The 16,380-nt window shown below is 45.1% G+C and overlaps 1 protein-coding gene across 1 annotated transcript in view; it reads left to right on the forward strand.

The window, feature by feature from the left end:
• TET1 (tet methylcytosine dioxygenase 1) overlaps positions 1-16,380 on the forward strand; it is a 98,604-nt gene that overhangs the window by 55,616 nt on the left and 26,608 nt on the right. The window contains exon 6 of the mRNA XM_044420459.1: positions 638-731. Within this exon, the coding sequence (XP_044276394.1) occupies positions 638-731 (94 nt within the window). The remainder of the gene's footprint in view (positions 1-637; positions 732-16,380) is intronic.

Genomic DNA, 16,380 nt, shown 5'->3' on the forward strand with positions numbered 1-16,380 from the left:
AACTGCTTGTGCTGCACATGCTTGAGCGATAGTTTCTTCCCTTAAATGCAGGAGCAAGCGACTTGTTTCCCTTCCAATGTTTTGGCTTCCCATCCCAGCAGCCTCACCATTGGCCATGCTGAATAGGACCAGGAGGAGTTGTGGGCCAAAGCATCTGGAGGACTATCCCTGCTTATGTCACATTGTACACTTAAGGTGTTATCTCAGTTTAAAGGGTCAGTGTGTCATGTTATAACATGTTCACTGACTGCCCTATACATCTTACCTCTTCTTCTTTTGGAGGTTCACCGAAGCCTGAACCAGTGAGCTTTCAGAAGTGATACTGAGATTCTCTGTTTGTGCTGATTTGCAGATGTGGATTGATGCAGCTGATATCTGGAATTTTAACACTCTGTCTTTAAAAACAAATCTGTTACTGGTTTTATTTTTATTTGGCTATCTTGCGTGCTGTTGCTTGGGATTGGGTGGGCATTTTCAAAATGATACTGCCTGCAACAATGATATTTCTTCAGGGTCTGAAGGGATTTTAGAGGAGCTTTTTCTGCTTCTATAACTGAATTAACTGTTGCTAACTGAATTAATGACCAGCAAATGTTATGATCTGATTTTTTTCTTATATATTTTCTTCTTTATATAGGTATGGAGCAAAAGGAAGTGCTGTAAGAATAGAGGTAGTGGTGTATACAGGCAGAGAAGGAAAAAGTTCCCAAGGGTGTCCTATTGCCAAGTGGGTGAGTTTTTATTTTAGAGTGATATATCCTTACTTACATACTTGAAATTTATTTGCCTATCACACTAATGATGCTTACACTGCCTGTGAATCCCAAAGGCTCTGTTGTATGGCTAACAATAAAAATTCACAACCACACACACATCTGTTAACCAATAATAAACAAATTAAATTGAATTTGGTGGCAGCATTTACCAAAACAAAAAACAGCAAAAAAGCCTAAAGAAAAACCCAGTGTACTGCCCTCAAAGCATTTTGAGCATGAATAGTCTTGACCTGATGTCAAAATGCTGGAACAGGCTGAAGCCACTTCAGGAGCCGTTCCAAAGCTTTGGTGCCACCATTGAAAAAAGCACCTTTCAGGAAGTTCCATTCTGTGATTCAGAGGGCAAAGGGGCCTGAAGTTAGGGCCTCAGGGACGAATCTTTATAGGTACGAGGTTCATACCAAAGAAAGCAGTTGTTTTGATAACTTGCACAGAAACAATTTAAGGATTTGAATGATTACTTCCAGCACTTTGTTTTGGCCCTAGAAACTAAGAAGGAGACTGATAAACTATTTATAAATCAGCACTGTGTCCTCTTCAGCATTGAACCAGTTGTATTTTTCAGCTTGGATGGCAGAGGTGTTAGACTGCTTCTATCTAGGGAAGGGTGTCATTCACGGACTAACCTATGGTCAATTCCATAGGGAGGTTGTGGGCTCTCTTCCCTGGGCTGGTCATGGGTATTCAAGAGGCATTTGGACAGCATCTGACAGGGATGCTTTAACTTGTCGTCTTACAACTGAGCAGGGCGTTGGAGTCAGTGGCCTTATAGGTCCCTTCCAACTCTACTGTGAGTGTATGGAAAGCTTTCTTGGCCATAATGGATGTTGGTTGTCTAAGAACAGAACCAGGTAAAAGAGCACACCCAAGCTGCAAATCTAAGTCGTTGTGAGGGGTGCAATCTCAATCAAGGTAGGCCGTATACCTATCACAGAATCAGTGATGTTTGCCAGCAGAAGTGGCTACATTCAAACAATTACGCAAACCACAACGTGTAAGATTATGAATGAGCTACTTTCTAAACCACCCCCTCATCATCTTGTATATGGGACTTAATTCATTCCTTGCCATTTTACTCAGGGTATTGTTTTCTGTAATGCCTGACTCAGCCAATTATGGTTTGAGCTATCATCTAGGCTTGTAAGAAGGAATTCATGAATTGAGCCTTTAGTGGGAGGAGGAAGTAGGGAACGTAGGAGCTGTCCCCTCCAATTCTTATTAATGACTTACTCTGAAGATTTTCTATGCCAGCAAATGAGTCCTTAGGATGGGGTGTTCCAACTGCTATATCAGCATAAAGTCATCTTCAGCAGCGCTTCTCAAGGAGCCCCTGCCGAAAGAAGTAAGATGGGTGGCTACTAAGAGGAGGTGCTTTTTCTTTTGTGGTTCCCAGATTGTGGAATGTGTTTCCCAGAGAGGCTCCCTGGTGCCCACATTGTGCTCTTCTCAGCATGAGTCAGACTTGATTCTCCCAGGCATTTCAGATTTTCAGTTTCTGTTGTTTTAAATCTGTTACTCTGTGTTAAATCTTTGTATTGCTGCTAGATTGTGTGTGGTTATTATGTTTATTTTATACTCTCATTTCCAACATTCAAGCTTTTAGAATTACATTTTATCATGTTATATTTTATGGCTTTAATGGTTATTAACTGCTCAGAGAGTTTCACCTATTGAGTGGCCCAGAAATCTAATGCCTGCCTGTCTGTCTGTAGTCCTGGACTAAGATACAGTGCTGCTTTCCTCATCAGTGTATTTGCGGGTACCAGTCTTGACTGTGTTGTTGTTTTTGTGAATGTCTATGAACAAGGCCCTTTCAAACAGCACAGGAACCATTTGTGGCATCACTTGCTAAATGCCTCAAATTGATTTCTATACAATGAGCTGAGTCTGCAAATAGGATATAAATTTGTTGTCCTTACTGATAACCACTTGATGTCACAGCTGTTGGAATGAGTCATTTTGCAGTGATTTGCCTTTGTTTTTATGTGAAATGATAATTCACTTTTGGAATGGAGGCACTCTAAAATGAAAACTACTGGTCTCGCTACTTTTCCCATGCTTGCTTGCCTGTGTAAACATTATTCATAGAATATTAATTTCTTGATAAACTTACCAGTTTTTCTGTACGTGGAAAATGAAAAGCAAATTCAGGTTTGTTCACTTGAACTAGTTATTTTATCAAGTCATTTTAGTATACAAATAAGCATTTTTAGTTAAGCCCTATTTGCTCTGAGTGTTATCTTGCATTTCAGATACCTATAAGAGTATTTGTCTCCTGTTATTCTCTCTCACTGTTTTTAGTTCACTGGCGTTAGCAGAGGTTTGCAGTCAGGACAAATAGCATGGTGAAAAAAAGTTCCTTTGGAGCAGAGCTATCTGTAGGCTGGCAAATGCTACGTTCCATTTTCTGTGTCACAGAAACCCCACATGAGTCATACCTACTTACAATTTACTGACAGACTGCAGACTTGTAGTAGGGACATAATTTAATCCTGTAAGAAATAATGGCAACTTGTATGTTTTGTCCTTGGAATAAACAATGTGGAAAATTCAATTTCTAAGATACTTGGGTTTTGTTTTTTTTTTTAAAGCATGCCTTTTGTTCTTGGAAAAAACATTGAGGACAATTCCTTTTTTAAGATACTTGCTTTTTGCTTCGTTTTTTGAAAAAAGCTTGCATTTTATCATGGCGTAAGAGTTATATCTCTGTTTATTTCTTGTATGCATAAGCTTCGGTTCCTAGCTCTGCTATGAGCTTCAGGGCTTGCTAATGTTGAGTGTGCTCCAGAGTTGTTCTACATCTATGCCTGCCTGACCAAGGATTTGGTGTCAGTTGCTCTAGAGTGACTTTTAAACCAAGAGGTTACCCACAAATGTGCATGTTCTTTCCTTGCCTAGGTCTAGGCTCAGAGGACTTGCCTCCACCCGCTGCTTGCATGGCAGCAACAAGGGCTGGAATAAAATTGACAGAGAACTATACCCTTCTGATAAATGGAGTTATCAACAGTTTAGCAAGGGAGCCAGTGCACGCTAGTGGTCTGGCTTAGCATACTGTTTTGCCATCCATCAGCCCATTGCTTGTAATGGTAGCAGATGGTTTCAGTGCTTCTGCAGAAAGTGCCTTTCTTTATCTAACCTTCAATTTTCGTATGATATAAGATATTTTTCGTAAATTAGGTTTCATGTTTCCATGTATATGTAACATGGCACAAATGTGAAAAACTTCTGTCTGCTCAGTGTTGTTGATGCTGTCATTGTGCAACATGGGAATTCTTCCTGGCTGCAGGATGAGACTGGTTTCTCATTTCTTTCTTTTTAATTCTGCTAAAGTCCATGAAGGAATTGAGAGAGCAAGCCATTTTAAACTCTTGGACTTGTCGAATTTCCAGTGTCCACACTTAGGGGCCCTGCACTGTGGCCTATTTAATATGGCCAGGGAATGGAAGAACTGTTCTGTCTCTTTCAGCTGCTCCTCGACTTTGCATTTCCTATGGGGACAATCAAATCCAGCAAATCTGTTTTGTTGGTGGTGGTGGCTTAGCTTCTCCCCACTTCTACTTCTTAAGGCAAGAGATGGTTGTGGCTGCAGGAATTGGCTTTGCATAATTAATACAAAAAGATTGCTTTGCATTAAATTATGCAGAAATCTAATTGATGCTACCTTTGTTGGAAATTAGCTGTGATACAGGGTAAAGCAGACCACTAAACCCCAGAAGTGTATAATTTAACCTACAGTATTGCTCCTATTCTTTTGTCCTGAGTTATTATGCAGAGACTTTGTTCAGGAAACATGACAACCGACATGGATGTAGTATTGTCCAAATCCAGTCCCCTTCACCCATAATGGGTTCTTTTCCCCAAAATTAGCCATGCTGAGAAACCATGGGCTGTTCTAGAGTTTGTTTTACACACAGTAGATTGTTGAGACTTCTGAACCAGATGCCCATCCAACTATGGATAGATCCAAACAGTGAGCAAAGTGCAACTCAAGCAGCAAAAACATCTTGCCAGTCTTCCTTGTGCCATCACCAGGGACAGCTCCTTCAAAATGCTGAAGCAAGACATTTGAGGACTTGTGACTAGTTGGCCACCCCAGTTTAAACAACGTTGTGCCCCAAATGTGGGCAATTTATTTTGGTATGTTTCAAAAACATTTAAAGCCAGACTTGTGCCAAGTAGAGAGGTGCATATTTATGAGGATCTGAAAAAGGGAACCCAGTCCGAGCAGTGTCCTAGAGGTGAAGTGCGGCGGCTATCAGTGTTGGACATCAACCTACAAAGGGTCCAAATGCATTCTCCCCCTTTGCTTTCCCTTGACATGACAAAATCCGCATGGTGATTTGTTCATGGGGGGGGGGCGGGAATCCCCATGTTTGGTTTTGTGTTTTTTATGAGTTCTCAGGTAATGCACATTTTTAATGTTTTGCTGAGGCTTTACTTACTTGGGAAAGTACCCAAGTGCATCCCATCCCCTTTTTCTGGAGAGAAAAGAGTTTGTCAGAACTCCAGGTGCCCTGTAAAAGGGCTTTTTGACAGGATAATAGGGCATATCACTTGCCTAGTGCAGAGGTTTTTTCCTCCTCCTCCTCCTCCTCCTGAACAGGGAGTGGCCAACCAGTGACAGCGCTTCCAGTGTGCTGTCAATGGCTGTCAAATTGGAGATCATGAAAGGCATTCTCTGCAAAATGGTGGGAGAAGGTTTGAATGGAAAAGACGTGTTGAGCTGAAGAAAGCAGGGAAAGGAAGACAAGTTGGTCTGTGGGATACAGGCTGGAGAACCGGGGCGGGGGCGGGGGGAGAGAAAAGCCCAATCATTAGACAGGCACACCATGGATTGTTCTCAGAACAACCAGCTTACTGCCAGGGCAGATTGGCATGATGTACAAATTCATCCAATGTAAAAGTGTAAATAAAGGGAAGGAAATGTGCATTCATTTTGCTGAAGGAAGACTCTTGTTCTGTACAGTTACTGAGTCCTGCTTGCTGCCTTAACATTGTGTTCAACTTGGGATTAATAGAGCTTAGAGTGCGTTGAAGGAAATACAGAGTATGGTTAAGTGGAAGTATAAAGTTGAACTTGTTGAAGCTGGAGTGCTCCAAACATTCCAGCTTTTAGTAGAGGCTTGTCTTAAATGTCTACCCTGGCATGACATTTATAGTTTTAGAGTGTATTGTGCTCACTGATACAAGTGATTAACCAGAGATGAAGAAAAGTTAAATCAATGCTGTTACCATTCTTTGGGGGAAAATGGGTTAGAATTTCCTAAGTTGTATAGCATTGTGCTGAAGATGAAAACAGATTGCCACAATTTACATGGTTACACTAGAATTAGCAGATAACATATTTCAGTTCCTAGTTGTCATTTGGCCTTTGGTTGGTTTTGATGCTGGTGGAAGCAATGCATTGGGCATACCTGGCAATAAACCATAGTAAGTTGGTTGTTGGTGAAACTGTGAGAATACTCAGAGAACAGTGCAAAGTATGCTCCAGCATTACTAGATATGGGAGGGGGAGATTTTGAACATGCCATGAACAGGATGTAAATCTCAGAACACTCCCATTATGAATGCAAAGCTCCCTTGGGGGTTTTTTTTTTTTTTTTGACAAGCTTGTCTTTTGGCAGTGGTAAACAAAATCCAGGAGGGAGGAGGGAAACCGCTTGTAGCCTGTTCTGCTCAGGTTTGATATCTGCCGCACCTTTGCTGCACTCCCAGAACGGTGCCTCACCAGAGGCTATAAATCTCCACAGTTGTGCAGCTGTGCCACACATAAATAAATAAATTGTGCAAAAAATAAAAATGAAAATGAAAGGTTCCAACAGCTCCTCCAAGGTACCACGTAAACACTTCAAAGGTGCCAAAGTAGGGATTGTGAAATTGCAATCACTGAACGAAGTTGGAAAGTGGGAGGAACCATAGTGAGATCACAGTGGAGAGTGGGGGAATCCAATGTCAGCTGGCCATAAGTGACACTTGGGCAGTTTGGGAGATGCTTACATAAGCCCACTGGTATTTTGTGTGGCTTGCTTTCCCCCAAAAAGCAACCCTGGAGAAATCAGTCTGGGCTCACCTGTTGCATGTGGGTTGTCATGCTCTGTGAACCTAGGTATTTCTAAGCTGCTATGATCTTAGTTGTGGTATAGAAAGGAATCGGTCTTTAAAGTGGGCTGCGTTTGACAAGGGCAAGTCCCGTTTGTAAAGGCTGTCTTGCATGCATTGTGTTTTTCTGCTCAGCTATCTTTATTAGATTAGGCCTTCTATCTCTGGCTTTGATATTGTTGGCAGCCAAGGTCTTGCCTGGTAGGCCTTCCATCTTGAAATTTTTGCTCTCTAGACTACAAGGAAGCTTGCTTAATATCCTGAGCTTACACTAGCAGAAATCATTCCTATAGTTTTAGGTGTGTTAACCCATGCAAGCTCACATTAGTTAGTTTGGCTGGTTTTTGAAGGGGACAGTCTACATCAAGTAATCCTTATTCACAGAGAACTTATTCCTTATTCCAGAGCTCCTGCCAAGGGTTGTGACAGTTGCTTCAACAATCTAAAAGAGATATTTCAAGTAAGTAGAACCTAGCAGTTAATTTACTGCAGGAAGTATGGTTGCCCATGACATGAACTTTTTAAAAGCATATTGTAAACATTGGATTATGTGTGCTCTCTTTCTGCAAATAGTGTTTTTTTTAAGTGTCAGTAATTATTGAAGGAATAGAATTATAGAATGAAATGCAACCAGATATCTCTGGCATATTTAATTGTATAGGAACAGCTGGTTGGTATTTGGCTGGCCACTGCACAAATACAGTGTTTGACTAAATGGAACTTTGGTGAGATCCAGCATGGCACTTCTTAGGTCCTTAAAATTATGGTTTGTTGTGTCATGTGAGCACGGACTGATTTCTGGGATAAGGAAATGCCAGCATAGTAAGAAGATACTGGAATTTGTAAAGATGTTGTGATATTGTCTGGTCTTCACATGGTATAGTCAGGAGACCTCTGTGTGTAGGAAAACCAGGGCTGGCAATTACCCTTGAGATGAATTCAGGCCCGAGCAGGCTCCCTCACGTTAAAGCATGTAATTTAGTGGGAATGCAAGTGCCCTGACAGCCATTCCAAACATGTAGGGATAGCTCATGTTTTGGTATCATCTGGAATGTGCTGCTTCAGCCTCTAGTCTTGGAGGTGGGGAAAATCATGGGATACAAATCCATACGTTTGCATGATTCCCTGCACTGAAAACTAAACAAACTCTCTGATGTGTAATGCTGGTAAGTTAAAGAGTTTGACCTGGTTCATACAACACTGCTGGCTCAGTATGGTTTATTTAGCCTACAATGAGCTGACCTTGTTGCACTAGTTGGCCCAGTGTTTGGGCAGCCCTCCCCTCTGAACTGTCCAGGGAGTTGTTCAGTATCTTCCACCATTTGGTTTCTTTTTTCCCCTTTTGTGGCCCACTCCACCCCCTAGACTGAGCTAAAGTTCTAGAATATATTGTCATTTGCAATGGTGCTTAGCTTTTATGTTGTTTGAGTAGAACAGTGATAAAAAGAAAGCGCACTTTGAATTTACTTGTATTTACTTTACTGAATATAACTTCAGTGACCAGTGTTTCCAAAGAAAACATTAAAAGTAGAAGATGGAGCAGAAGATGGTGCTTTTAAAATGGAGTAGAAGATGGTGCTTTTAAAAAGATGTCGCTTTTATTTACGCATCAGGTAACTTTTTATAACAGGGTGTATCAAGTGTGCAACTTGTGGCCCTCCTTACTTTTTGGCCTACAAATACTGGACTGTTAATGGAATTGTGAAATAGAGAAAGACAAAATGCAAGATTGCAATACTGTGCTAATAAGTGGAAAGCCTGATGGTTGCTTCTGTGCTTTTGCTCCTCAAATATGCTTGTGCATTGTGTACATCACCAGCTTGCTTTTTTTTAGAGGAAGCAGTCATTTCTGTTTGTTATTAGCTGATGGGATATAGGCAGAGGCCATAAGTAACTAAAAGAAAGAGACCTAAATCCTTATCTTCAATATTTTGTTTTTCTAGAACAAAGCTGAGGTGTCCTGTGGCCATGTTTAAGAACTGATACAGCCCCTTCTCTGAGATTACCAGTGATTGTATAGAAGTACTGTTGGTTAACACTTAGTTACCTAAGAAAGGGTAAACAGCTAATTTAAAGTAGCTATTAGAGGCTTATCTCAATGGCACAAACTGCTGTTGTTGTTACTTACTGGCAGGTTGTCCCTGACTTATGGTAACCATGTGACTGTCTTCCAAAATGTCCTGTCATTGAGACTATGGATTAACTCTTATAAACTTAAGGCTGTGTCTTCCTTTATGGAATTGATCACAATGCTGTCCAGCAGAGCACTTTCGGGTGGTACAGGGGCTGGTTCACCCAGGCCCCAAGAAAGATCCCATACTGCCCTCGACGGCCCGCTGTGACGACTTTGCCAAGCATTTTAAGGAGAAAATCGCTCAGATTCGTCATGAGCTGGACTCCACTAGTGGTTCAGAGCCCTCAGGGGAAGTGCCAATGTTGCCATCTGGTCCAACATTGTTGGAGAGTTTCAGTTATTGCGGCCTGATGATGTGGACAAGGAGCTTGGACAAGTACGTCCCACTACCTGTTTACTGGACCCTTGCCCATTGTGGCTACTTAACAAAGCCAAACACGGGATTGGGGCCTGGTTCCTGGAGGTCATCAATGCCTCTCTGAGGGACGGCCGGGTACCTGCCCCTCTAAAGGAGGCGGTAGTCCGGCCAGTCCTAAAAAAGGCGTCCCTGGATCCAGAGATGGCCGCCAATTATAGACCAGTGGCCAACGTCCCATTTCTGGGCAAAGTGTTAGAACGGGTGGTGGCAGGACAACTCCAGGCACTCTTGGATGAGACTGATTATCTGGATCCATTTCAGTCCGGCTTCAGATTCGGGTATGGTACTGAATCTGCCTTGGTCGACCTGTGCAGGGTGAGAGACAGGGGGAGTGCATCTATGTTGGTCCTCCTGGACCTCTCAGTGGTTTTAGATACCATCGACCGTGGTGTCCTTCTGGATAGGCTAGCAGGATTGGGAGTAGGAGGCACTGCTTTGCAGTGGTTCCGCTCCAATCTCAACAGCCGATTCCAGAAGGTGGTGCTGGGGGACTATGGCTCTGCGCCGTGGCAGCTATGCCATGGAGTTCCGCAGGGTTCCATCTTGTCCCCCATGCTATTTAACATCTACATGAAACCACTGGGAAAGGTCATCAGGAGGTGTGGGCTGCAGAATCATCAGTACGCTGATGATACCCAGTTCTACCTCTCTTTTTCAACCAATCCAGGGGAGGCAGTGGCTGTACTGAACCGGTGCCTGGCCGAGGTAATGGGCTGGATGAGGGCCAATAAACTGAAGCTCAATCCAGACAAGACGGAGGTCCTGTTGGTGGGTGGTTCGGGCTCTGGGGTAAGTGACTTGGACCTTGTCCTGAATGGGGTTGCACTCCCTCTAAAGGTCAGGGTCTGCAGCTTGTGTCCATATTCACCCTCCCGCCCCTTGAGATCGGTGGCACATGCCCTTCTCCGGGAACCCTCCGTGAAAGACATTAGGTGGGTGAGTACCCGGAGGAGGGCTTTCTCTGCGATAGCGCCCCACTTATGGAATGCGCTCTCCAGAGAGGTCCGCCTGGCGCCATTATTTGTTTTTCGGCGCCAGGCCAAGACCTTTTTATTTAAACAATATTTTACTAATTGTTGCTTTTATTTATTGTTTTTAAAATATTGAGCCAGGATGTTTCCAGATTTTATATGTATGTATTTGTATATGGGGGATTGCAGGTGGCACAGTGGTTTAAACCGCTGGGCTGCTGGGCTGGTAGATCGAAAGGTCGCTGGTTCGAATCTGCACAACGGGGTGAGTTCCCGTTGCTCCATCCCAGCTTCTGCCAACCTTGTAGTTCGAAAGCATGCATATGCAAGTAGATAAAAAGGTACCACTTTGGTGGGCAGGTAACAGCGTTCCGTGCACTTCGGTGTTTAGTCATGCTGGCCACACGACCACGGAGACTGTCTGCAGACAAACGTTGGCTCCCTCGGCTAGGAAATGGAGATGAGCACCGCCCCTAGCATCAGGCATGACTGGACTTAATGTCAAGGGGAAACCTTTACCTTTATTTGTATATGTATTTATTTATGATGTTGGAAGCTGTCCTGAGGCTTATGCAAATGGGACGGCATACAAAAATTCCAAATAAATAAATAAATGTCATAGTTGGTCTTCCTCTTCTTTTTCTGCCCGTGACTTTCCCTAGCTTAATTTTCTTTTCCACTGAGCCCATCTCATGATGTGACTAAGTACAACAGCTTCCATTTTGCAATTTTTGCTTCCTGGACAAGTTCTGGCTTGATTTGATCTATTTATTCATTTTTTGTTGGTCCAAGGTGTTTGCAAAGCTCTCCTCCAGCACCACATTTCAAACATACTGATTTTGTTCTGATCTGCTTTCTTCACTGTCTAGTTTTCTCACCCATACATAGTGATTGGGAATACTGTGGGATAATCTTGTCCTGTGGATAATCTTGGCCTTGGCCTCCAGTGAAATGGACTTACATTCTAATTCATTGCTTCTTTCTGTCAGTAATATGGTATCAACTGCATATCTTGAATTATTGAAGTATCTTCCATCAATTTTCACTCCTTTTTCTGATTTCAATCTAGCTTTCCTCATATGTTCTATGAACAGAATGAACAGACTGGATGATACAATATACCCTTGTCTGATGCCTTTGCATATAGGAAACCGTATTAACCATAGCTTATTGTCCATGATACAGGTTGTAAATCAAGACAAAAGCTGAGGCATAGCCATTTCTTCTTTTGAAGCTATCCATATTTCTTTGTCGTAGCCTCTGTGCATCACACATATGGGTGCTGTGCCTGCACAGTGCCTATGGCCGGAAAGATTTAAAGCCTAACGGTTTTGGCGGGAACTCCGGACCCCTCCCCGCCATGGGATAAAAGGGTGGAGTGCCTGCCATTTCCCCAGTCTTCTTGTGACCGCCATTCGCTGTGCCTTGAGCCTTTCGTCTCTCAGTTTGTACATGTTTATTCAGTTGCTATTATCTTTCTTAGATGTTACGATTCCAAGTTTTTCCCTCCCTGTTAGTTTTTCTTCTCAATTCCCCCTTTTTTCCTGTTTTCAAAAACAAAACAAAACAAAAAAATATTGTTCCTCTTCTTCTCTACCTTGCTATCTTCTCTTTCTTCCTCGATAGCGCAGCATGCGGCTTTCCACAAGTGCTCCCAGTGTGGGTCTAAAATGTAACCTACTGACCTGCACGATCTGTGCCCTCTCTGTCTTGGAGAAGGGCACAGGACTGATAAATGCGGCCATTGCCAGGCCTTTACTAAGCAGGCAAGGAAAAATTGGGAGAACTGCCTGCGCAAGCTCCTGTGGGACCAAGCCCTGCTCCAATCTGACCAACTGGCAGGCAAATCTGCTCCTCCGTCCTCTGTCTCATCGCGAGCCATGGGATGATTATCCACCCTATGGTTACTACCTGTCGGTGCACGATCGCACCCTCTCTCCAGTACTGAGATATGCTCCTTCGACTTCGAGAGCTGCTCAGCCCAGGCATCCCACTTCGCCTATTGACTCTTCCTCTAGCCCTCCACCTCACTACGATTCGGACTCGGAGGACTCCAAAGTGGCTTCTACTTCACCAGTTGTGGTGATCTCCACACAGGGTCCCAGCTCACCGGAGGAGCCCTATGTAACCTTTGGGGAACTGATGGCAAGGCTTACGAGGTCACTCGAGATCAAGGCCCAGCACCACTTCAATCCCAATACCGACAAGTTCTACAGTATTGTCAAGGGCGAACAGTCGGCCGCCATCATTTTGCCGCTGGCAATGATGAAGCCGTGGAACTAACCCAATCAGCCTCAACCCACTTCCCAACAATACGAGTCCATGTATCGAGTCCGTGAGCAGGATATTCCATTCCTCCTGCGTCACCCGAGACTGAACTCGATCATTGTCAAGTCTTCTCAGGGGTGTGAGTCGAGGGGACACACTACTCCCCACAACAAAGAGGGCCATAAGATTGCCATGCTAGCTCGCCAGATCTATGCCGCTACAGGACTTGGCCTCCGTATTTCTAATTATGAGGCCACCCTGGCTCGATATCTATATTTTCCAATGCAGAAATTAGAAAATATCACGGCTTCACTTCCAGACCAGCAAAAAGACCTGGCCCGAGGCTATGCAGGTCGCAGTCCAGCAGCTTTCCACGGCGAGATACCATGTCGATTCCAACTCTAGGGCCCTCGTTGGTGCCTTAGCCCTCCCTTGCCATGCCTGGCTCTGGAATTGCAACTTTCCGGATGAGACAAAATGCTGGATTGAAGACATGCCTTTTGACTGCTCAGGGCTCTTCAACGCTTACGCTGACCATAAGATGAAGATGATCCATGAGTCCAGGGTTACAGCTTGCCAGATGGAGGTCCCTAATCAATCGCGCCATAAGTGGTCTTGGTCCTGCCCGTCCTATAAATACCAGCCCTACTCACAATTTGCGGGATGTCAGCAGTTCCAGCCTCGCCAACAGTGTTGTAAGCAACAACAACGCTTCCAGCAGAACCGTTGTTGCTCTGACTCTGACAAACACCAGCGTTGACAGGACGAGCAAACCTCTCCTCTTCTCCTCAACCCACCTTCCCCTCTTCCTTTTGGGGATCAGCTGCAAAGTAAACTCCCCATTTGGAAGTCCATCACATCTGATGAGTGGGTTTTATCCATCACACAGCATGGATACAGGATTGAGTTCGATACCGTGCCCCCGCCAGGACCAAACCGATTAATGCCTCAGGCATTGGTTCTCATTGATGAAGTTGTTGTTGTTGTTTTTGTTGTTGTTATTATTATTACATTTCTATGCCGCCCCTTGCCGAAACCTCGGGGTGGCTTACAACACAATAAAATACATTGAAATACAATAGAACATAATAAATTACCATTAAATACAAACATACAAAAAATACACTGAGTTACAAATATAAAATTAAAATTATCAGTATAAAATAAGTAAATAAATAATATAGGAGGAGAAAAGAGAAGGAAAAAGAAGTTGCCCTGGCCAGATCATATGTTTTAACAATTAAAATGATGTTTAAATAAAAAGGTCTTTACCTGGCGCCGAAAAACCAGTAATGACGGTGCCAGGCGGACCTCTTTGGGGAGTGAATTCCATAGGTTGGGCGCCACCGCAGAGAAAGCCCTCCTCCGAGTACTTACTCTCCTAATTTCTTTCATGGAGGGTTCCCAGAGAAGGGATTCTCCCGCAGATCTCAAAGGGCGGTCGGGCATATACGGACGTAAGCGCTCATTCAAGTAGCCAGGACCCAAGCCGTTTAGGGCTTTATAGGTCATAATCAACACCTTGAATTGGGCCCGGGCTTCAATGGGAAGCCAGTGAAGCTGGCGGAGGACTGGAGTCATGTGAGCATAACGCCCCGTCCCCGTCAGCAACCTGGCAGCTCTATTTTGCACCAATTGAAGTGTTCGGACCGTCTTCAGGGGAAGCCCCACGTAAAGCGCGTTACAGAAGTCTAGGCGGGAAGTCACCAGTGCGTGTGTCACTGTCGCCAGGCAGTCGTACTCCAGGTAGGGGCGCAGCTGATTAATCAGCCGAAGCTGAAGGAAGGCGCTTCTCGCCACCGCTGTCACCTGAGCTTCCAAAGAAAGCTCCGGGTCGAGGAGTACTCCTAAGCTGCGGACCTTATCCCTAAGAGGGAGTGTTGCACCATTCAGGACCAGGTCAAATCCACCCTCTCCGAAACCCGATCCGCCAACCAACAGGACCTCCGTCTTGTCTGGGTTGAGTTATAGTTTATTGGCCCTCATCCATTCCCTTACCTCAGCCAAGCACCGGTTCAGCACAGCCACTGCCTCACCTGGATTAGTGGAAAACGAGAGGTAGAGCTGGGTATCATCAGCGTATTGATGATTCCGCAGCCCACACCTCCTGATGACCTCTCCCAGCGGTTTCATATAGATGTTAAATAGCAGAGGGGATAGAATGGAGCCCTGTGGTACTCCATGGCATAGCTGCCATGACGTAGAGACATGGTCCCCCAGCACTACCTTCTGGAATCGACCGTTGAGATAGGAGCGGAACCATTGCAAAGCAGTGCCTCCAACCCCCAATCCCACAAGCCTATCCAGAAGGATACCATGGTCGATGGTATCGAAAGCCGCCGAGAGGTCCAGAAGAACCAACAGGGATGCACTCCCCCTGTCCTTCTCCCTGCACAGGTCATCATACAGGGCGACCAAGGCAGATTCAGTCCGGGTCTGAAGCCGGACTGAAAAGGATCCAGATAATCAGTTTCATCCAAGAGTGCTTGGCGTTGTCCCGCCACCACTCGCTCCAACACCTTGCCCAGAAATGGGATGTTGGCCACAGGTCTATAGTTAGTGGCCATCTCTGGATCCAGTGACGCTTTTTTCAGGACCGGTCGTATTACCGCCTCCTTTAAAGGGGCAGGCACTCGACCCTCCCTCAGAGAAGCGTTAACCACTTCCAAGATCCAGGTCCCAATCCCATGCTTGGAGTTATTTATTAACCAAGACGGGCAAGGATCCAATAGGCAAGTGGTGGGACGTACTCGTCCAAGCTCCTTGTCCACATCATCGGGCCGCAATAATTGAAATTCCTCCAATAATTTTGGACCAGACGGTAGCATTGGCGTCTCCTCAGAGACCTCTGATTCATTAGTGGAGTCCAGCTCGTGACGAATCTGAGCGATTTTCTCCCTGAAATGCCTGGCAAAGTCGTCACAGCGGGCCTTTGAGGGTGGCATCGGATCTTCCTTAGGACCCAGGCGAACCAGGCCTTGTACCACTCAAAAAAGCTCCGCCGGACGGCATTGTGAGGAGGCAATGGAAGCGGAAAAAAACTTCTTTTTCGCCGCCTTCACCGCCACAGCATAGGCCCGATAGTGGGCTCTCAAGTGTGTTCGGTCAGATTCATCCCGTGATTTCCTCCACCTACACTCTAGTTGTCTCCCAACCCGCTTCATCGCCCGCAATTCAGGTGTATACCAAGGAGAAGAGCGGACTCTGCCGGTGGGAGAGGACGCTTGGGAGCGATCGTGTCCACAGCCCTGGTCATCTCTCCGTTCCACAGTTCGACCAGAGCCTCGACAGGAGCACCAGTCTTGTCAGGCGGAAACTCCCCCAGGGCCTTCAGGAATCCATCCGGATCCATCTGGCTCCGGGGGCGGGCCCATACAATCGGGTCCGCACTCTTATAGAGGGAGAGGCCGCTCTCGAGCACAAACCTCACCAGGAGGTGAACTGACCATGACAGGGGAGTCAAACATAAGTTCCTCACCCTCAGGTCATCCTCTTCCTGCCCCGTCGAGAAAACCAGGTCCAGAGTGTGTCCACGTTCATGGGTCGGGCCGATGACGTGTTGAGACAGGCCCATGGCCATCATAGAGGCCATGAAGTCCTGAGCCGCTCCGGTCAGTCCAGACTCGGCATGGAGATTGAAGTTCCCCAGGACCAACATCCTGGGGGTCCTCAACACCAGGTCCAAGACGGTCTCTTTCAGCTCAGATAGGGAGA

Source organism: Varanus komodoensis, unplaced genomic scaffold (genome assembly GCF_004798865.1).
Source record: "Varanus komodoensis strain SLA01 unplaced genomic scaffold, ASM479886v1 scaffold11, whole genome shotgun sequence".
NCBI lineage: Eukaryota > Metazoa > Chordata > Lepidosauria > Squamata > Varanidae > Varanus > Varanus komodoensis.